This window comes from Anas acuta, chromosome 1 (assembly GCF_963932015.1).
Source record: "Anas acuta chromosome 1, bAnaAcu1.1, whole genome shotgun sequence".
Taxonomy (NCBI): Eukaryota; Metazoa; Chordata; class Aves; order Anseriformes; family Anatidae; genus Anas; species Anas acuta.
Genome location: NC_088979.1, coordinates 75322609 through 75344678, shown reverse-complemented (window position 1 = coordinate 75344678; position 22070 = coordinate 75322609). Strand labels below are relative to the sequence as shown.

Sequence of the window (22070 nt, the reverse complement as noted above, 5' to 3'; positions counted from 1 at the left end):
TCCCTCAGATGACATGCACATGCACAATGCTGCTGTGTTGCCATCTGAAACAACAGAATCCTGTTGTACTATATGTTACTCACTCGAGTTTTTCCACTTCTGCAGCTGTGCTTGATGTTTACCCGTGGGGACTGACAATCTAGATCAGCTATCTTGAACAGTCAAGTTCCTTTCTTTCTTAAAATAAAAAATAAAGCCACCAAACAAACACACTAACAATGATAAAAGAGCCATCTTCACAGTAGCATCCTACTTAGATGTCAACAAGCAGCTGACTCTAGGCTCTTTAGGAGCACTTCTGCAGGTGAGAGGTATTTAGGCCCTCTCGAAAACTGTCATATCTTTTACAATTTGTATTACCATAACTGATTGCTTCCTACCCAGAAGAAACAGCCTGTGGATGCTGCAACCGTGAGCTCACTACGTGCTTTTGCTAGCCAGCAGAAAACCTGTACGATGTTCAATACCTACTGAGCCCAAAGATCTCCAATCTACACCTGGAAGCTGGCAGATGAATAATTTACAGCTGTAAATTCTGTACTAATAAACAAGAAAACAACAAAACCCGATCTTTTTCTCAGTAATTGCTGATGATCTGACTAGCAACACAGAAGCAGAGTGCTTCTCAGGTGGTTCACTCAGGTGCTGCTTTGTACATAAATTACTCTGCTTTTAGCTCACCACTCCATTTCACATGAAGCTTAGGTCTAAAAAAAACCAAAGAAAACAGGTATTCTTCAATTAAGGTTAAGACTCTTCATAACTGACACTTTCCTAAATGCAAAGGGGACCCTTCCTACTCAGCCACACATAGATTTTCCCTAGTATGAAAAATTGTCTTGAAGTATCTTCAACATCTGTTCCGAATTTTGTACTTGGGTTAAACCTCCTTTAAATTCAGCATACGAGGTACACTTTCCACTCCTGATGGGAATACAGAGATCATCCCAAATATGTATTTTTATTGTGAAATGCCTCTATGAAATTTCTAACTCATATCATCACTTTGTAGCTGATAAAAGGAAAAAACAAACAAACAACACAGTTCTGCTTTGCAGAGCAGAGAATGGCAAATATTACAATCATTCCACAGTGGACTGAAATTAAGGTATCTCAACAGAACTGATTGACTTCTAGGAATCAAAGAACAGGTTCTGGGCGTGTATCTCTACAAAAATAATTGAAGTCATAAAGTGTGCTATTGAAGTGTTTGGGTCCTTAACGATCCCTTCTTAAGCTGTTGCCAAATATGTGAAGTTGGGCCAAGTAACATATCCTGGCTGTTTAACAAAGATGCCTTGACCCACTTACCACGAGTTATGTATGTTTTCTGACAAGATCCAGGATGAAAGCCCACTGAACTGAGCGCTCACATCCTACTGCATGCGGAGGAGCAGGGAGAGAAGTAAACAGCAACACGTGCGTGGTTATGACGTTGTGTAGAGACCAAGAGGAAGATGGAGGAGCTCTGCTAAAAGCTCTTCATGAAATTTCTCCCAGCACAGTGGTGCATACCAGAACTGGGCGATAAGGGAGGAGTAGATACAGGGGAACATGCTTTTCTTGTTTAGAGACACAAATGCAAATACAGAGTGGTTTTGCTTAAAATAAAAAAAGTTTTACTCTCATTTGTCAGGCAAACAAGAAAGCTTTAATTTTACCTCCAGCCCACCCCCACTCCGTATTTAGTAAGAAGGAAACTAATTCTAGCAAAAATGATGGAAGCGGCTGTCACGTGCGGCACCAGATAAAAAGGAATTGTTCCAAATGCGGTGAAATCCTTGGTTTGTCTAAGCAGCGCAGCTGCTGGATTCAGCGGGTCCCTGGGGAGAGGGCAGGGGCAGCTCCCCAGCTGCAGCCATGGCATGCCCCTGGCAGCGCCTGCTGTACTGAATGGTGCTGCGGACACAGGGAGGGAGGGACAAGGGGGGGAGAAAAAAAGACAACGACAACAGAAAACACTGCAGCTCCCTCAGATTCGGTGCAGGAGCTGGATGCCACTGACACAGGGAATCTCCTCTGTGATGCCTCGGTCTTGGTGACTAAATATATTCCTAATGTTTAATTCAAAGACCCTTCTTCGGGGCTGGATCACCAAATTCACCCTCAAGTTGATTATTAAACAGAGAGCTGACTTTAATTAAAAGATTTGCTCATCACTGCGCTACTGGCTTAGGCAGAGTCAAACTGTATCACTTGAATCAAAAAAACAAACCATTTACTTCAGCTGATCCCTACTGGGAACTACAGTTAAAACATTTTGTGCCAAATGATGAATGAAATAAGTGTGATGACTTTAACACAGGACAACAGTTTCTCGAACCACTGAAATGCCAGAATATCATTATTTTCAGACGTGACATATTATGTTCATCTTAGAGCAGAAATAAAACCCTGAAGGATGGGAGCGAGGATAGGGACGAACAAGAGTTAAGAAGACTACCTCTCTTGTGATGAGCAATTTCCACTGTATCCACCAAGACGATTAGCCCTCTCCCACCACTACAGCTTGGTTACTTTTGGGACATAGCAGAGACTGAGAGCAAAGTGGTTTGCTGCTCATGAAAACGAAAAAAAGGTGATGGGCAGGGGGTACCTTCCCTCTCATGACATTCCCAAGTTGATGACCTACATTTTAAAAATACAGTGCAACTAAAACCACCACCAGTTACAGTGGGACACACAAGCACTAACAGTTCTTTATATATAGCAAATGAGAGAAATGAGTATGCCTCATCCCTGGAGGCGTTCAAGGCCAGGCTGGATGGGGCCTTGCCAACCTGATCTAGTGGGTGGCATCCTTGCCTATGAAAGGGGGTTGGAGTTAGATGACCTTTAAAGGTCCCTTCCAACCCGAGCCATTCTGTGAGTAATATATCAAATGAGAAAAGATATTTGAAAATAAACCCTTCAAAACTTCCCCTTTTGGGCCCTTCTGAAATACGTATCAAGCTGCACTAAACACCTAACATGAAATTCCTAAATTCACAGCTGGGCATTACACCAACCCCCTAGGCCTTGTATTTAGGGTTCTTTAGCTAGCCAATTCATGGGCAATGAAATGCATGTGACTTAGAGCATTGCATTAACCATTTAGAAATGTCTTTTACCTTCTTTTCTGACAAGTCATGATCCAGCTCATCTTCAGAATCATCTTCACTCTGCTGCTGTTGCTGCTGTTCCTGCATGTCCTTCATTTTAATCAGCAGCTCAGCCTTCGGTGCAGATGTGCTGTAGTAAGTAGAATTGGTTGTCAGGGAGATGGCGGATGGCGCATTCTGCTCCTCTTTCCTGGTAAAAAGTCAAAACTCTCATTAAGTGCCTTGACATCCTAATCACTGAAAAGGAAGGACAATATTCTCGAACCATCATTTCACCAACAAGTATGCGGTTCAACAGAAAGCAATTACGTATGGAAACAGGATAAATAAATACTGGTTGTGAAGAAAATTTCTCAGAACTCAGCATATACCCACTGGAAGCAAAAACTGAAGCAATGCAGAAGAGCTTTCACCATTACAATGAGGGAAACAGAACTAAGACCTCTCAGCTGGAAACAAAATGTGAAGTTACATTTCACTAAGTAGTGCAGAGACCAGAGTCAGACGACGATGCTTTCCAACTGCCAGATATAGGATACTACAATGCAAGTGTTTATCTTTTTGGTCATGGAATTACACATGAACTTCTCACGAAATCTACAACTTAATTTGGTAACTCATATCAAGAAAACAAAAGACCAAAAGAACATCAACATCTTTCTACGGAATTTTAAACCTTGACTTTGTTCTCACTCCTGAAGAAATGCCTCATGTCCACTTTAAGTTGTCTTTGTAAAGTTTCATTGCATAATAAATGGTGAAATATTGATCCTTTTCTATCAAGTTACCAAATGTGATGTTCTTGGTAAAATACCTAACTACAAGAGAGAAATGAATTATTCCTTAAATTCTCACATAATAGTTTTCAGCCAGGTCTCAGATAACATTTTATGTTGTACAACAGTTCTTTTTTTTTTTAATTAATGATAACATTAGCAGTACTATTCTCGATTGCTATTTTAACAGAAAACTTTTAGCAAAGCTGCAAACCTAAACAATAGGAAGATCTCTAGGAAAACTTACACACTTTGGACAGCAGCTTACAAGGAACCACTGGTCTACAGAAAGTAATACTCACTTCTCTTCTGAAATTTTTGGAGAAGGAACTTTTGGCAAGAGCTTCCTGCGCTGCTGAGCTTCTTCTAGGAGGTGTTCATCTTTAGGGAATATTCCAACCATCAGATCCATTGCTGTTTTTATTTTCATATTAGGATCTAGGATGTCTGCTAGAGATTTATCTCTTCCCACAATCTCTCTGGCGAGTTCCTCTGACTTCCAGTCTTCAAAGGTCTTCTCTTTGGCCTTTACATAGCTGACTGCCGGCACGGCAGCACTGCTGTCCTTCAGGTTGTTCCCAGGTTCTTCAGCTGGTTGAGGCTCAGCTGGTTTGGTTTTGGTTTCTGGCTCTGGCTCTACACCTTGCCTGGTGTAGGCACAGAATCGTGAATAGGATTGCTCAGAAGTGCTGAGTGTTTTAATTTGGTCCTTTTCCAAGCCGCTGGGTAAAGCAAGAGGTTCCATTGTACTCACAAGACCTTGCCGACTCTCCTTCTCCGCACTGCTCTCTGAATGCACTATCTTGATGGGAACCATTTTCACTGTAGTGTTGTTGTCTATGACTCTTTCGATTCTGGAAAAGAGGAAAATCTGTATTTAGAAATGTAAGAACCTTGTATCTCACTTCTGGTCTGCAAAGCAGAGGGGAAGCCCAAATTAAAAAAAAGAAGTAGATAAAAGATGAAGGTAATGGAATATTCCTTGCACCACATCTAAAACCCTCAAATTGCGTGTTTTCTTTTCTGCCTACACATTTTAAACAGTATTAGTTCATTTGTAAGTAATTCTAGCATCAGCCTGGCACAGTACTCACTGAACGGGACTTCTGTTCATTTTCACGAACACGAGGGTCCAATCTCAGCAGTCAGGCCCCCGTTTTAAAACGGTGCTGTTGAACAACCCTTTGCTGCCACGCATTCAGAGGACAACACGCCTTGAGCTCAAACTCATTGGCTTGCACAGACTGAACAGCAGCCTCAGCTTTTGGCCAGACAGGTTATTTAGCTGCCTGGGCAGTTTTCGATGCCCTCACATCAATTCCTAGCTCTTCCAAGAGAAAAAACAACAGACCTGATGGAAGCATCCTGCAGGCCAGGCCCTTGCTAAGCTACAATAATCATACATGGAAAAACCTGGAAATTGTTCAAGATTAACTACGTGATTAAAAGAAAACTGTATTTGTAAAATTTCATACAAGATACAGAAATTTAGTAATTAGATTCCAATGCCACATCCACATACTCCTTTAAGTGAAGCTTACAGCAAAAACTCTGCACTGCCCAGTACAAAGGGCCACCTTGGACATTCAGCAAATAAAGCTATTTAAAGAGGAGGCTAAGATTTTAAATTGGACAATAACATGTTAAATAACATTACTAAAACATCTGTACTGTACGTAAACCATATAAGAAACTAAAGTCTAGTTTTGGTGGTTTGGAGTTTGCAGCAAGTTTAAAATTATTGTCATAATGTGGGTTTGGAAGCTCTACAGTAAGTAAAGGAACATTGCCTACTAGCTAAAATATCTGGTTTCATCTGGCTCGCTTGCTTGCCGCCTTCCAGATAAGTGACCAAGACATACTACAGCTCTTTTCCTCCAAGTGTGGGTGTGTCACTTTTCTTAAATATAAACTTAGACTTTTCTGTGCTGTACTTTTCTTTCTTAGGGAACAGAAAAATCTATTTCACTTCATCACTTTCAGAAGCTGCATCTTATATTGTAAAAGTCCATTTGCTTCCGAACGCAGGTACAGCCTCTCAGTAGCTATTTACTTTCCTCAAGTGCTTTGCAGACAAGCTTTGGCAAACTGATCCAGCTTTCGGGGCAGGTTTTCCATCATGTTGAACACCGAACAACTCCAACGAGCTTGGATAAGACAGTGAGGTACAGCAGTGACAGCAATGCAGACACAGGCAACCACTGGCTACTACTGCTCTGACAAAGCCAAAATACAAATGACAAAGCCATTACATATGGAGTCCTCCTCTGCGCACCCTTCTGCCCCCACTCCCCTGCTGCCACGAGGCTGGGATGTTTTCATTCAGGACGACTGTAATTTTCAAGAGCTTGCTCTTGTGCCTGCTGCTCAGCCTGAGCTCCCTGTAAGTGTAATTGCTCCCTTCATGCAGTTTAGTCAAAATGTTCTTGTCTGAACCATGTTAAGCCACCTCCCCACATTTTCTTTTCTTTCTTATTTTTTTTAATGAAGCCCACACCCTTCAGACCCAGCTACACTCCAAGAGGAACATATTTTTGAAGCTGGGGGAAATACAAGGTGTGTGCATAAATATGTGTGGGGCAACTGGAAGAGAATAAATTAGTTGACTGCAATTCTTCACCTAAAATGTCCAGCATCTGTTTTGGGACTCTGGGTACTTTCCTCTCCTCTCAGCCTAGCATAAGATTTTCCAGATATTTAATGCATCATCAGCTGAACAGATTTCAAGTCAGAGCAAACACGGTTCAATGCTGGGTGCTCCATAAATTCTGTTTCTGCAACCAGCATCCTTCTGATTTCTTAAGGTTTTGCATCTGGGGATCTGTGGTGTAAAGTTTAGATTTGCAGCAACTCTGCCTGTGGCTATTGAGAAGCTTCATTCCAACCACGGGCACTCCTCCACCTGAGTGTACGTCCACTGGAAATCTCCCAATGCGCTCTTTTCATCTTCATGGTTGCCCAACAATCTTCTTTGGAAATAGCTGGGTTCTGCACGCCGCCAGTATCTCCCCACACTGCACTGACTACTTACTGTTGTGGGAAACCCTGCACACTACTCAGTTTATCTTGCTGATAAACAAGATTCCTCTCTCAAAGAAGAGTAAACGGCTACATGCTGAGAACACTGAATATGGACTGCCTACAGCATGCAAACAGGCATGTCCAAAAGCTCATATGCAAGGAGCTACTAGAAGTACTAAGCCAAATCTACTTAATCACATATAGATATAAGTCTACTTGACATGTTCTACTCATACGAAATAAGCACAATACAGAAGGTTCAGATGCAGGGCCTGCATGTCTTCCCATTTTGCCATGTCTGTTTCATTAAGTAATGTAATTATTGACTGAGGACAATCAGTCGTGTACAAACGACTGTTTGTGCATAAGATTGTAAAATGTTAATGAAAGATATGCTGGGTAAGAGCTCTACCTTACATTCAAAATGTCATTGAGATACAGGCATATAATTAGGCACAGCTCGGTGTGCTTTTTAGCATTAAAGCTCAGGAAAAAGGAAGGGTAAATGCAATCAGCTTTTTCCTCGTGAGCTTTGTATCTATTCACAAAGCAACACTTCAAGGATGTCACCACCATCATCTACCTTTGCAGAAAGGTGCCAGGGATCCCGTGACATATTCCACTCTTCATAACATACCATATTGCTTCTTTATCTTAAAAACACCGCAGGATGAAATTTCATTATTTCATCCTATTGTAAGAGGAAAAAACTCAAGCCATGCTTAACAGGCAGATGGTAGGTTAAGTCAAATTCACATCCACCCCCCCACACCCCAAACTCCAAACTCACTTCTTCTCAGAGCCCCCAGCTCATTATCCAGGCAAAAAATAAAACAAGAACTGATGCTGGCTTCAAGAGATTTGTTAAAAAGCAAATTAAGCCACCTTCTGCTACCAAAATACCCAGGAAAAAAAAGGGGGGTGAGGGGTGAGTTATGCTTTCCATGTCATAAGGTACCCTGGAAAACAGCATGACCGAGCCTATTCAATCATTTACACTACAGTGGAGAAAAGCAACTCCAAATACTTTTGCACAGAGAAACCTCAGCATTCATTCCGCTTGAAGCTTTTATTTTCATTCTTTAAGCATGAATTATAGTGCTGAAGGATTTATGAAAAGTAATATTTCCAAGCTTCCTGGAAGAGTTTGTTATCTTGAGGGAGAATAACCCTTAGCGATATTAGCAGCGTATGACAGTCACAGAAATCAATTAATTTCAGTTGGCTTGTCTAATCCTGAGTTCATCTAGACTGACATCCTCCCGCTGAACCTTGCTGAAATACAAATAACGCTGCAGTCTCCTCAACAGACTACTCAGAACGCCAAATTTCATCATAAAAGGAACATGAAAACAGTTATAATTTGGCAGTACACCTCACTGTGTAAGCTTTCAAAACAGATGTTCTCACAAAGGATACAGCTTCCCTTCCTGTACCTGCTGTCTCCCTGCACCAATCTGTATTCACATACAGACTTGGCTAGAAGAAATGATAACAGAAAGGGAATCTTCTGATTTCACCCAGACGTGCAATGGAAAATCAATTTGAATCCACCCTTTTGTTTTCCACCATCTACCAGCTTTAACACCTGAGCAGCCTCTCTCATTATTAAGCATCAGCCAACTAAAAGAAACCGAAGACCAGCTGAAGGATTTTAGTAGAATTTCACAGAAGTCGTTTTAGGATATGCTGGAAAGTTTTATGCTTAAAGAATCCTAAGGATGTGCTTTTAGTGAAGAAACAGAAGAGTCAACCATTAATAGTGTCTAAGCAGGCAAAAGGGTGTTAAGATAGTAAAGGAGCAATGTCTAGTACCTGGCTGGGTTCTCGTCCTGTACAGACACAGGAGGTTTATCAGTGAGCTTCTGTGGTGCAAACTGAGGAGAAGGGGACCTTGACGTCTCCATGCCTGGTTTCTGAAGGTACCGATACTTGGAAGGTAACACAGGTTCGGACTTAAGGTGCGTTTTTTCTTCTAAGTGCTGGCAAACATTCTCCGTGGATGACGCTTGCCGGAGTTCCTGGGGGTTAGCACTCTTTAGTTTTCCATTGAAAGCTGCAGGACTCTGGCAGAGAGATGAGTGGCTCGTAAATACTTCCGCAGAGCTGGGGGAAGAGGACGGAAAGGGATGGCTGGGTGCTACCAGCAAGGATTCAGAGGAGGCACCAAGCGACGGTGCAGAATTATCTGGTCGCCTGTATTTATCTCTCTTAGGTGGCGGAGGCCTCTGAGGAGCAGGTCCACGTTTCTTATTGAGAAGCGCCGGCTCTGCTCTACGATTTTCCTCTCCGGTGCCCTGGGACAGACGGGAGTGGTTCTCGTTCAAGCTCTGTGGCTCAGAGCACGTGAGATGAGGCAAGCTGCAATCCTTGCTTTTCTCATTCACGTTTTCCTGAGAGTATCTGTAATCACTCGGCAGCGTCCCAGATCTCCCGCGGCTTTCGTGAGACAAAACCGTAGGCTCTCTTGCATGCAAAGGTCTGACAGATGCCTTCCACTTGTGGCCTATATTCTGGTCCAGCTGATCCCTTTTTTCCCGTGGGTTTTCTCTTAGGGCCCCAATATCAGCTTGCCTAGGGAGAAGAAAACATCATTAGCATGCTGCTGCTGTGTTTCCTCATGTATGAGGCCACAGATGACCTACGAAGCTCGAATGCTGAGAACACATCAAACATTTAACACCGGCTCCTGCAGTTCACAGGAGCTATACGGCACAAAAACATTCTCTCATGTATATGCAGGCACCGCGTACCTAATCTAATGTGATGAGTCAAAGCATAATGTCACGCTAAATTAGGGTGCGTGGAGTCACAGGATGCGACAACCTTGAGTTAACCTGAGGCGCCGCAGCGTACAGGGCACGTCTCAGCGCACAGCGCGGCCAAAACGCTGATCTGTGTGGCACGGCCACAACTGTAAGGGTTTCTCTTCTATTTCTGTGCTAAGATCTAATTCCACTTCTGTTTCAGAGTCACCAGTGGAATGTAGAAAGCAGGTTTCTTTCGTATATGCAAAATTAATATACTCCAGCGTCATTTTAAATGAGAACTTACTGGTGTGAATTTTAATTATGAATTTCGGTGGTTGAATTTTTAGATGTATAACTGATGAAAAATGAAGCAAATGCAAATAAAATGTTTGCTGAAGCTAAAAAAAGTGGAAAAGAGAAAATGAAGGTCTCTGAAGACACTAAAACAAAAACAAAACAAACAGAAAAGGAAATTCAGAAAGTGTATTATTTTCTATTCAGGTTTACTTTACTTACTTGAACTTCTTTTGTCCTGTCAGCATAAATGACAAACAATGGCCAACAAGGTCTTATCCTACGCAAAAATATTTTTGGTTTTATTCCAACTGTGAGCTCTCTGTTTGTGCAGTCAGGAAACAGGCTTTCGCAGCTCCAGGCCTGCGCTTTGCCACAAGAGATGTAGTTTGTTTGTGCTCACCAGATAAAGACAGATTGGGAAGAAAGACAAGACAGAAAAAAGAAGTACCTCTGGAGCCCTGAAAGGAGCCAGGTTTGCTCTCTGCTTAAAGGAGGCTGAAGAGACACTGTGAGCTTAGAAAAGAAGCTGCAACAGAAAAGTAAAAGGCTTCAGAGAATTACTAATATCACTTGTGCTACTGACAGCTCTGGCCTCTGCTTTGTGAAATAACAACCCTTTACACGTGCACTGCCAAGGCTTTCCCTCAAGGGGACTGTGAAAGAGTCACCTTTCCCAGCTTATTTTTGTAGTAAGGTAAATAAGAATTTGCAACATGAACAGGTTACTGAGCCTATTGCACCGCTTTTGAAAATAGGTCTGTAGGTGCTTGACCCCAGAATGAATGAAAACTCATTTGAAACAAAAACATTAATAGGTTAAGTCCACTATAAATTCAAGAAAACTCTTTAGAAAATTAAACACTGCATTACTACTTAAATTAATTTAAAGATATATTTAAAATGAAGTTTGGAAGACGACAGATTAAAAGTTCTCTTTTCACATGTGTATGATCCAATTACTTTCACAATTATTACTGTTACAGTGCTTGGATCTGTGACATTTTAGCACTTATGGAAAACAGTTCTTAAAAAAAAATCTGGACATTTCCATTAAGCTGCCTGATGTATGGGATTTTTAAAAATCGTAATTCACGCTGACTTTTACATTTCAGTAATAAAATAGCACTGTACTTCCAAGAGAGATGGCTTTTTCACAATTTAATTCCCAAACAGTCCCTCACGCAATTTATCTCTCATCTGGCGTTAAATTTTTAAATTCAATTTTAGCATGCACATTTTCTATTTAATATGAATGAGGGGCTCAATATCGTTTAAAGTCAGATCTCTTCATCTTGCTCCTAGCTAAGTGCAGCTGGTTCAGAAAACTTCGAGCAGTCTGACAAATTCTGAGTCAATTCTCTTTTATGAAAACAGCACTTCTTGACTCTCATTTTTAATATTAGACCGAGGACAGTTTTGTTAAATGAAATGATTTAAGGCCAGAGAGACCAAGGCCCAAGCTTGGCACTGCGACTCAGATTTGGTTACGTGGCGTCTCTCGAGTCAGCTGGTTTGCCCTGGGGAGTTCGATGTGAGCAGAACTGGGCCTGTAAATAGTTCCACTGATTTTAATGGAAATATTTACCAAGTGAAGGCTTCAGGCCTTAAGTATCAAGTGCCATGTTTAAATCAGCAATTTTCCTTGTCTCAATAACCCATGCATGGCACAGTTTTCTTCTAGTTGAGGCAAGAAAATGTCGTGCCTCCCTACTCATCCTCACAGCCAGGGCCACAAGACCAGGCGGTGTGGTAGCTGCACTTAGGCGTGTGGAGAAACCCAGGGCCCGGCCCCAAATGTCGCAGAGACAAATGACATGCACCACCTCAGCCAGGGTGCACAGCACGTACTGAGCTCAGCATGCACATCACAAGTGGGTGTGCTGCTGGAAGCAAACCGGACAGAGTGCACCACCGACCTGAGGTGTTTACATACCCAAAGCATGTCACGAAATTTGCTTACTATTACCCTGGCTCGGGAGCAGTGAATGCTTTGGTAGTCCCGTCACCTCACAGAGCAGAGGACCAGGAAATAAGCAGTCACAGCATGGGTGAATTTAGAGACGCTGCCTTGGCAAACACAGAGATAAAACCAGTGGTTGCATACGTGCTGTCAGACAGTTCCCACAAAATTAACCAAACGTTACGCAGTGCCACAGAAAATGGGTCTCGGACAAGGTGGCCACATTCAACGCTGAGGCTAGCTGGCATTCAGTGTGGGTGGATCCTCATGCAAAACATGCTTATCACCATATTTTGGAGAGATTTGAGCTTACTGTTCAGAAAGGAGGAAAAGAAAGCAAGCTTCAAGCCGTGGGAGGACACAGTGGCAAGAACCTGCAAAGGTGTTACATTATTATCAGTACTACAAAGTCCACTGAGCTGCTCAGCATCTGTCTGCACTTCAGGTAACCCTGTGCCCAACAGACAGACAGTTCAGAAGGGAGGCCTGTGGAATCGTTTAATTATTCATAGAATTATTTAAGGATAATGTACCACTGAAACGAGCTCATCCATAAGCAAGCATCGCAAAGCAAGAGGCACAGGGAGAACACGACTATCGGCTTAATTACTGCTGTCATTCCAGGTAAGAGAGTGGTCATCTCCCACAATTTAGGGTATCTCCGAACCCACAGCTCCCCCATCACCACCCCCATGGCAGAGTGGCATAATCCCAAGGGCAAGAGCCCCCCTCCTCGGGCAGGGAAGGCCCCCAGCAAAATCCCCATCCTTGGCATGCAGGGGGTCAGGCTGCTTGCACCGTGCACTTCGCCTGAGCTGCAGGGGAAGCGCAGTCAGCATTTCATAAATACAGGAGCCTTCGTATATAAATCAGGGCTGGCTACCCAGATGGACAAGCACATCCCCCAGGACCCTTCCAGCCCTTCCAACTCAGGGCATACATGCTGGGTGCTGAAACATAAAGGCCAAGGAAATGCTAAAGACAGGGAAATCAAGCAAACCTCTGCAGTCCCGACAGCCCCTGGTAATAAGACAACAACATCACAGAAAATACACACACACACTGAGGCGCTAACAGGAGCCTGACAGTGGAGCCAAGGAGCAATTACCCAAGTGAATCACGTATAGATACCGATCAGAAGGGCAACATTTCTGATTGCCATAAAAAACAACCCCAAACCACTTCCTCCTTTTGTCCCATCCTCGGGATTTGACTAAATCTGGCCATAGAGGCGGAACGGTCTGGCTGATCGTCCCGTCCCAGCAGAGGCAGAGCACCCTGGTGGACCCCGTATGTCTGATTTCCAGCTGTCTTTGCAGTTTATCTGAGAGCGCTTCAGGTCGAGCCAGCAGTGCCACGAGACGCTCCAACTCCAAAACCCCAGACTAGATAACCTTGGCAAAACTGCATGAGCTAACGTTACAAAAGCGCACTGCTCGTCAGAGACCTCACCTACACGCTGACGTTTAACCATAAAACCCAAGCACAGTTATGTAAGCAACCGTGCGCTCCAGCCGCTTACTGGCACAAGAAAGCAATTGGAGTGGCTGTTTCTGATTTAGCTGAAATTCCTCGTAGGACTCTACAGGCTACTTTGGAAAAAGGCCCTCATACCTGAGTAGGAATCCTCCCTGAGAGTCCTGCTCCTGCAGCAACAACCCCTCATTCCCTAGGCCGCGGCTCGGCGGTGCCTTTAAGCTGACCTCAATGCAGATATTTTGCCTAAAGAGGCAGTCTCCTCCTTAGTCAGCTCCGATTTTGTCTCCCTGCACTCCTCCTCGCTGCACTCGCAGTAGCAATTGTACAGCCCCACAGAAAATTGGATCAAGGAACTGACCTGGCTCAAACCAGATCATTATGTGGCTTACAGCAATTGTGAAACGCAGCCTTGGCTCATGCCAGGAGGCTGTTTATAGGCAGGGCCCTTGCCGACATGCTACTTCTTCAGCTGTGAACTTTATGCGCTCAAACTGTGCTCTCATTGTGTACTTGCGGAGCACTTTGCACAGTGGGATCCAAGAGCACTTGTGCAATAGCCTGCAAATAAAGAGCAGCTTCTTCTACCCAGTGCAGCGCTGCTCGGGACCACGACAGGACACGAGGAAGCTGGGACAGGACGTGCAGGGTGAGACTCCCTGAAATTCGGGAAGAAGTCAGAGGTCTGCTCGCGAGTCAGTCTGCACTGATACCGGCAGCACAATCTGAGAGATTCACATCGTACTGGAGTAGTCTCTACAAGCAAATCACACGTGGGTCTCACTGTTTTTAGGGGATACATTTGGATACCCCAGCACAGGTCAGTGGGATACACGAGGCTGTCTCAGGTCTCACTAGACACCTGTGCTGTGCCAGATGAATTGAGTCCAATATTTCCACGGATTATACCTGGCACAGGCACTTCACATGCAGACATCTGTTCGGTATCTAAATCCTCCTCTGAGTCCCAAATACTTTTTCTTTCAGAGGCTCCAGCACTCCAAATCGGTTTTAGTGTAACAGTGGCAAGGAGACACTGGCACCATAGCACCAGTCTGGGCACGCAGTACGAGGGCAATTTGTACTGGCAGCCCATCTTTCTGACAAGCACTGCATCTGCTGTCACTACTGGCTCGGCACAACATGCAGCAACCACTACGCAGTAGATAAGAAACATATTCCAGAGATGCCTCATCACACCCTGGAGTACAAAATTGCATGGAAGTGTTTATTATTCCTCACAGAACAGAGGATCCTCTGGAAAACACACGATTTATTCACCACGATGATTGTGCCACAGTGGTCACTCCTGGAAGAGGCACAACATGAAGGTCACTACCAAGAAGGAGAGCTGGTCACTGCCTTGGTCTGACGAAGGCAACTACCATCCCAGAAGCACTGCTGAGCCAAAGGTCTTAAAACCGAAGTATGTCTTAAGATGAAAAGAATCATGAAAACAATGAATACTGCACTCTCTCTCAGAAAGATGCCATGGTATACTCTGGAAGACACCAGGAGGTCCAAAACCAGCAAGGCATTTCACAAAGCATGCCCCACAGCACATCGCTGTTACGCTACAACCCGCTTATCACGATGTGAGTCTTGGTTCTCCAATTCCTCTTCACAATGCCTGCTAACATCACCTGCATCTGCTGGTAGCTATCTGTTTAGTCACACTAGATATTGCTTAGCTGTTGCACCCAATGCGATAGAACAAAATGTCAGTCTAGCTTAACAGCCCCTCCACAATCACCTGGCTTTATCACGGGAAGAAATATGATAACAGGCACTGCCTGTCAATCTGCCTATCCTACCAGATCTTCCCTCATGTCCTGCCTGCATGGCAACACACACAGCAATGTATTTTCACTTTATGTTCTCTTTCTAAAAGCATTACCCCAGGAGAATCGGAACTAAATGTAACAGACCCACGCTAATCCTGCATCCAGTACGCAAAGATGTGATGCTGATGGATCAAATGTAGGCCAGTCAGTCACAGGTAACAGCACAATGCATTGGTCCACAGTAAAAAAAATAAATAAATCAAATCTGATTAAAATTAACTATCTTGCAGCATAGGAGCCTTTCTTGGGGGAAAGGGTGGAGGGAGAGATGTTGTTCTTTCCTTAGTTCAGAAAACAGAAGCCCCTCCTCCATTTTGCTGCACATCAAAAATCAATGATAAAGAAAAATGTTTTTATGGCTGTTTTCTTACTTGCTTTATCTATTGCATGCCTGTCCTAGCACACAGCAGATTGCCTGTATGTGGATTTAAAATGAGTTCTGCTCACTTGAGCAAGCCAGTTAGTATGCTCTGTACTTACACACCGAATGCAATCATCAGAATATCCCAACAGTCTAACAAGACCCATCATATTGCATAAATGGCAACCACTGCAGAGACAAAAGGCAATATTTTCAAACAATGCTAATAAGGAAATCACTTTCATGTTAAAATAAAAAAGCTACAAGAAAAATGATTTTTTGTGAATTTATTCAAAAAAGCCACATTCCAATTGCCATTCCTATGATTTTTTTTTTAACCTCTAGACTTTTTTTTTTCTGACATGCTGTTGCTATTTTCTTGTTGCTGCTACCACAGAAAACAGCTGCTTGCAGCTGAACAAAAATTCAGGAACAGATCAGAAGCTATGAAATGAAACGCTCTGTGAGGAACAGCGAGGTCACCTGGGTTTCTCAGGCAGGCAGCAAAGCGAACACACAGCTCACCTCCGAAGACAAAAAATCCCCCAGCAGTTATTTCAATGAATTAGCATGCACACGCACACGTTTCAATAGCCATCTTTTCTCCCCGCACTGCACTCACCCCTTGCTTCCAGTAGTCACATCCGATTCTCTTACGCTCCCAGCCCCTATCTCCTGCTGCTGAGGAAAGGTCTTCGTGCGAGCCGGCACTCACAGCCACACGCTTGCCAGGAAAACGACACGATGAAAAGCTCTTGCACCACCCCTCGCCGAGAGGAGCCCCGAGCCTGGCACCCCAGGCAGCACACAGCACGCAGCTCCGCAGCCCTCGGAGCAGAAAGCGAAGGCTTCTGAGCGGCGCTGCCCTCTCATCCCCTGTGCATTATGCCAACTGTGAAAACAAAAGCTGCTAAAAGCAGCGCGTGTGCGCGAGCACATGCACGCAGAGCATCCTAGCTGGAATCAGCGCACGCTTTCCCCCCCGTTCTCCTGAAACACCAGCGAATACAGCAGGCGTTCCTACCAAGCAAAACACAAGCCTGTGCCCAGCATTGCACCGCTCCTAATTTGTTACTGTAGCTTCTGCTGATAGGGACAGCGGACAGCATGTACTCAAAGCCCTGGAGAACAAAAGAAATACTGTATGAATACATACTGCAATCTTCCGTCCAGAACCGAGGGGGAGAGATAATTAAGGCTCGTGCATCTCACCGCCTCTCTAACGCGCCAGCACGAAGCGTAAGGCAGCCTTACCAGGATTTACAGATGTTTATTCACAGTCACTGGATACGTGAGCTTTGCATCCCTGCAAATGTGCCAGCCCGTTTGAAAGCCCCACAGCACTGAATCCCTCGCAACCTCTGCGTCTCATTTACTGTAATGCAGAGGATTTTCAAAGCCATGCCTCACAACAGCTGGCTTGTTTTTGCCTGCTTCCTATGATTGACAAGTTCATACAGGCTCCGTCAACTTTAACCTTGATAAGTGAAGGCTTGGTCTGTATTGTGTGTTACATCACCAGAAACTTCTGACCTCAGGGAAAAGATCTCAGAGACTTCAAAGCTTTTCCCTTCCCCCGCACCCACCCCCTGGTTTTGGTTAGAAAAGAAAAAAAAAAAAAAGATTTCTAAAAGTCCTTTAATTTTGTAATGGTTTTTCATCTCATTTGTGAAAATCATTATCAGCAACAACAGTTCCATGAATCTTAAATATTTAAAGCGTTTTAGAAGATCAGTGTGTTACCGGGCTCCTTTCTGAGCAAGATTCAAATAACCAAGTCTTTAATTTTAGAAGAGAGCCCTCATCAACAGCCCTCCAGCTTGAATTTTTTTGCATGCGCTGTGTGTAGAGGCGCTCTTCGTGCAGTGCAGGAGGTTGTGCAGGGAAGGCACTGATTGCTTTCATGCTACACGAGCGCATTACCACCCCCACGCTCCCTCTGCGGAAAGCAAATGCACCACGGCCTGCATCAGAGCAGAGCGGGAGGTCCTTTCAGTTTTTCTGCAAGAACACTTTAAAGACTTAGCAGAGGGACTGCAGATAAGGCTTTAATATGAATTATGAGGTCATTTTAAAAGATGACCTTCAAGAGAGGAAAACGTGACTTAAACTGCACATAAACAGTGGTTTGGTATTATGGTACTACCCTGATACCCAGTTAATCCACTCCCCTACTTTTTTTTGTCTCCCAAAGCTGTCGATTTGACTTCTGTATCTATAGAGAAAGACTTCAAGAAAAGTCATTCTACCTCTGCTGTTTACATAAAGCAAGGCAAGTGGTTAACAGCTCGTAACAAGTCTGCCTGTCCCCTTCAGAGCCATGGACGTTCCCGTTAGCGCTTTGTTTTTCAGCACAAAACTTTACTCACATTTACTGGCGTAAACAGTCTTATGCATGACAGCAAATCATAATCCACGTTGCCTAGGGGCTTCTAGTAGAAGGCGAACATTTCACAGGGCAGCTTTTACTACAAGGACGGTAAGTCATGCCATATGTTCAGAGCATAGGGACTGCTGCACCAAAGAGACAAATCAGTCACCTATTTCCAAAAATGTTTCCCAACAAGTTATTTAGGGGAAAACAGAACCTATAATATATCAGTGTATGATGTTTTATGGATATAACCACTAGAGACATACCTTACATTATCTCTAATCTCCCTACTCAACTTTTATCATTGCAATAGCCACAAGAAGATAGCTGAATATCAAGCAATGCAACTAAAGCGTAGTCTTTAGACAGTCTTCATTCTAATCCTCTTTCCAGGGAAAGCAGTAAAAGCACACCAGAACAGCAACAGAAAAGAATGAAAGCTTACAAATTTATCTCTGTCTCTCTCTCCACTTTCTCAGGTGCCGTTCCTGTCGATCGCACCCAGTTTAATACCTTCAGAATCACACCTCGGGCTTCTCCCGGCTGTGAACACTTGAGAACACTCACCGTAGGGGGTGGGGGAAGGAAGTTTTCCCAAGCAGAAGCTACGCTCCAACACTTCCTTTTTCAGGCCACCGTGTCCTTGCATACCCCTAGCTGTCCCTGCACGCACAGTGGAGAACAGATGTGCCAATGGCAATTAAATGAAAGGCACTTTGCTCAGTAACAAGAAGCTGGAAGTAGAAAAAAGGAGTTATGTGAAGTGGGGTGGCTACCACCACGCTAACGGAGAGGAATGCAGAATTCACCTAACAAAAAGGTAGAGGGAAAAAACACACTGCGGGGAAGAGGCATTTTGATGGGGGAGAAAACAGGGCTACTTTTCTGTAGCGTAGAGGCAAGCACAAGCTTTGGAGACAGCCCAGCATGCATTTAATGAGATCCAGCAGCTGCTGGTGAGTCAGGGCAGAGCATCACACGGCCTTGCAGGACATGCACCTGACAGTCGCTGGGCTGGTCCTGTACTAGAATTACGAATGGGGGGGCAATGGTGTAAGGTTTGTCTGAATTGCAGGACTGACCCACTGTGTAATGCAGGAAGAAAGGATGGATAGATCTGGGAGAGCGTGAGCGAGTCAAGAGAGGAACCAAGAGGTAACAGTGGTAGAAGGCACCTTCATTAGCACTCATTTAGCCACAACCAATTCTAGACCACAAAATAACGCACCTGGGATGCTCCTGAGGAGCCACAGATCTCGTAGCTGAAGCAGCTCTGAAAGTTCTAAAATGGACAACAGAAGGAAAAAAAGAGTAGAGTGGGACAATTTAACATGCAACTCCTGACTTGATCCTGAGGAATGAAAAGAATCTGGTTCAAAACACTGCCACCAAGGAGCTACCCTGTGCCAGTGGCCATATGTATTTAGATTAATCATTCTTGCAAGAGCAAGAATCCACACTGTGGTATTTAATTTTGAAAAGGGCATCTACATACTGGAGAGGAATATTTTTTTAAAAGAACATTACACCAGATGGTGTAATGCTAAGAGATAACACGTGACTGAAGATACAATACATGAAACTTGGAGAAAATGCACAATACCTTCCAACAAAGTAGAAGACCACCCTTTTTTCTCCCCTCTCTTTCCTTCTTCCCCTTGAAAGGCTGGATTAGATAGTTAATTTAAATGGTATCCACCAGAGAAGTAAAGCCTCACCTAAACGAGGAAAATTCAGAACTATTCTAGCAGAATACTGATAAACAAAAGACTGAAGTAAAACTTCTTAAAGGCTTTAGGGAGGGGAGAAAAAAACAAACACAAAAAAAAAGAAAATAAAAAACACCTCTTCAAACATACCAGCAAACAGATTAGACGGATTATAGGGAAAAAGAACAATAGTAAGAGTACTAAGAAAATAAGGCATATACGTATTAATAAGTACTAAGAAAATAAGGCATAAAGTCTACTTGACTCCCTTGGCATTTGTGAGAGCAAAGAGCAGCCCATGTAGGAATTATTTTCAACTGGTGAGGAAGGCTCCAAAGGATGAGGTCCACGATTCACTGGGTAGCCAGGAGTTACCAGGCCTAGATGTCAATCACGTTAAACTCATGTAGGAAATTGCTGAAATAGTGGCTGTGATGCACAGCTCTCCATTTGTACGATACCTGGACAACTGTTTGAGCAAAGTGACATACGCAGTGTTTGGGGAAGGAAGGTGTAAGGCTACTAAGGAGAGAGCAAGGAAGAGAGCAAGAGTAAATATATATTCGTTATGAATCCGGAGAATTTCAGATCTGTAAATTTAGTATTTAAATTAAGCAAACAAGTAGAAATTATATAAAGAGATTCAGTAGATGCACTAACTGGCATGTTAAAATGACTGCTACCCATGTGGGCTCGTGCAGAAAAGCTGTGCCTGAAATGCATTACTCTTCTTAGAAGGGTCACTACACACGTGGACAACAGAGACCTGGACAACAGAGACTACTCAGAGTTTTAAAAAATTCTCAAAAAAAACCACAACTATCTCCAGAGGCTCCTAACAACTTTAACTGCCATGGGACAAGGTCCCCTCTTCCACCACCACCTGACCGACAGCAGTGCTTCCCGTATCCAGCTGCTTTACAGAAGGGGTGACAAGGAAGGTGGCAACAGCTCTTGGTGAGAGGGCTTCCTATCACTGAGCGAACGGGTCACAAAACAACAGATGAAATTCAGACTTCATAAAAGTAGTTACCCACAGGATAGCTTTTCATATACCTCAACAACATGCACAACATATACAGTAATGCGTAACTTGAATTACTGCTATGCAGGAATGAATATCTGTTTCACAGACGATTCTGTGCAAATATCTCAAGCAACAGACAAAAAACGAAAAAGGAAATAAAAAAGGCTAATCATAGAATCACAGAATGGTTTGGGTTGTGAGGAACCTTAGAAGACCACTTGTGGTGGTTTTTACCCAGATGGACAGCTGAACTCCACCACAACCATTCTCCACTCCCCCTCCTCAAAGGGAAAGGGGTAGAAAATATGATGAAAAGGGCTCAAGGGTTGAGATTAGGACAGGGAGATCACTCAGCAATTATTGTCATGGGCAACACAGACTAAGCATAGGAACATTAAAAAAAAAATAATCTATCACTAGTGGACTAGAACAGCAGGAAACTAAAAGCAACCCCAGATCATGTTCCCCCCCATCTACCTTCTTCCACCTCCTCCCCCCGAGCAGTGCAGGGGAATGGGGGCTGCAGTCAGTCCCTAACGCTGCATCTCCACGGCCCCTTCACGGTCACTCCCTGCCCCTGCTCCCCGTGGGGTCCCTCCCACGGGATGCCGTCCTTCCCTGAGACTGAACAACCCCAGCTCTCCTGTCTTTGTAGGAGAGGTGCTCCAACCCCTTGATCACCCTCGTGGCCCTCCTGTGGAGTTCTTTTAACAGGTCCATGTTCTTCTTGTGCTGGGGGCCCCAGAGCTGAATGCAGGGCTCCAGGTGGGGTCTCACGAGAGCAGAGCAGAGGGGGACAATCACCTCCCTCGACTTTCTGCCCCTGCTTCTGATGAGGCCAGCATACAGTTGGCTTTCTGGGCTGCAAGTCAACATTGCTGGCTTCTGTTGAGTTTTTCATCCATCAGTACCCTCAAGACCTTCTCCACAGGGCTTATATCTACCCACTCACTGCCCAGCCTGTAGTTATGTTTGTGACTGTCCCCACCCAGGTGTGGGACCTTGCACTTGGCCTTACTGAACGCCATGAGGTTTGCACAGGCCCACCCTCTCAAGGCTGTCCAGGTCCCTTGGGATGGCACCCCTCCAGCATGTCAACCACACCGTGCAGCTTGGTGTCATCCACGACAAGGAAACATTACGTTGCCTTATGAATTCATAGTGCGTGCTAAAGTTGTTGCAGTTCTACTGCTCCAAAAGCAGCACAGGGGACAGTGGAAAGACACAGAAGAGGACAATAAAGATGGGAAAAATCATGCATTAACTCTCACAGAGGAACAACCCCCTCCTGCAAGAGCTGCTTTTCCTCACATCATCACAAAAATCTATGGATGGGTATCAAAAGTCAATATGGGTCCAAAACCACTTAGATTT

General features: G+C 44.1%; 1 protein-coding gene and 1 long non-coding RNA gene across 4 annotated transcripts in view; both read right to left on the bottom strand.

The window, feature by feature from the left end:
- SHROOM2 (shroom family member 2) overlaps positions 1-22070 on the bottom strand; it is a 124434-nt gene that overhangs the window by 9328 nt on the left and 93036 nt on the right. For all 3 annotated transcript variants that reach the window (XM_068682600.1, XM_068682609.1, XM_068682616.1), the window contains 3 exons: positions 8714-9472; positions 4180-4731; positions 3111-3291 (listed from right to left, as the gene is read on the bottom strand). In XM_068682600.1, the coding sequence (XP_068538701.1) occupies positions 3111-3291; positions 4180-4731; positions 8714-9472 (1492 nt within the window). The remainder of the gene's footprint in view (positions 1-3110; positions 3292-4179; positions 4732-8713; positions 9473-22070) is intronic.
- On the bottom strand, positions 10394-17130 carry LOC137856860 (uncharacterized). The gene is made up of 3 exons (XR_011096831.1): positions 16209-17130; positions 12219-12279; positions 10394-10471 (listed from the first exon to the last, which is right to left on the bottom strand). It is a non-coding gene; the product is annotated as an uncharacterized lncRNA (long non-coding RNA).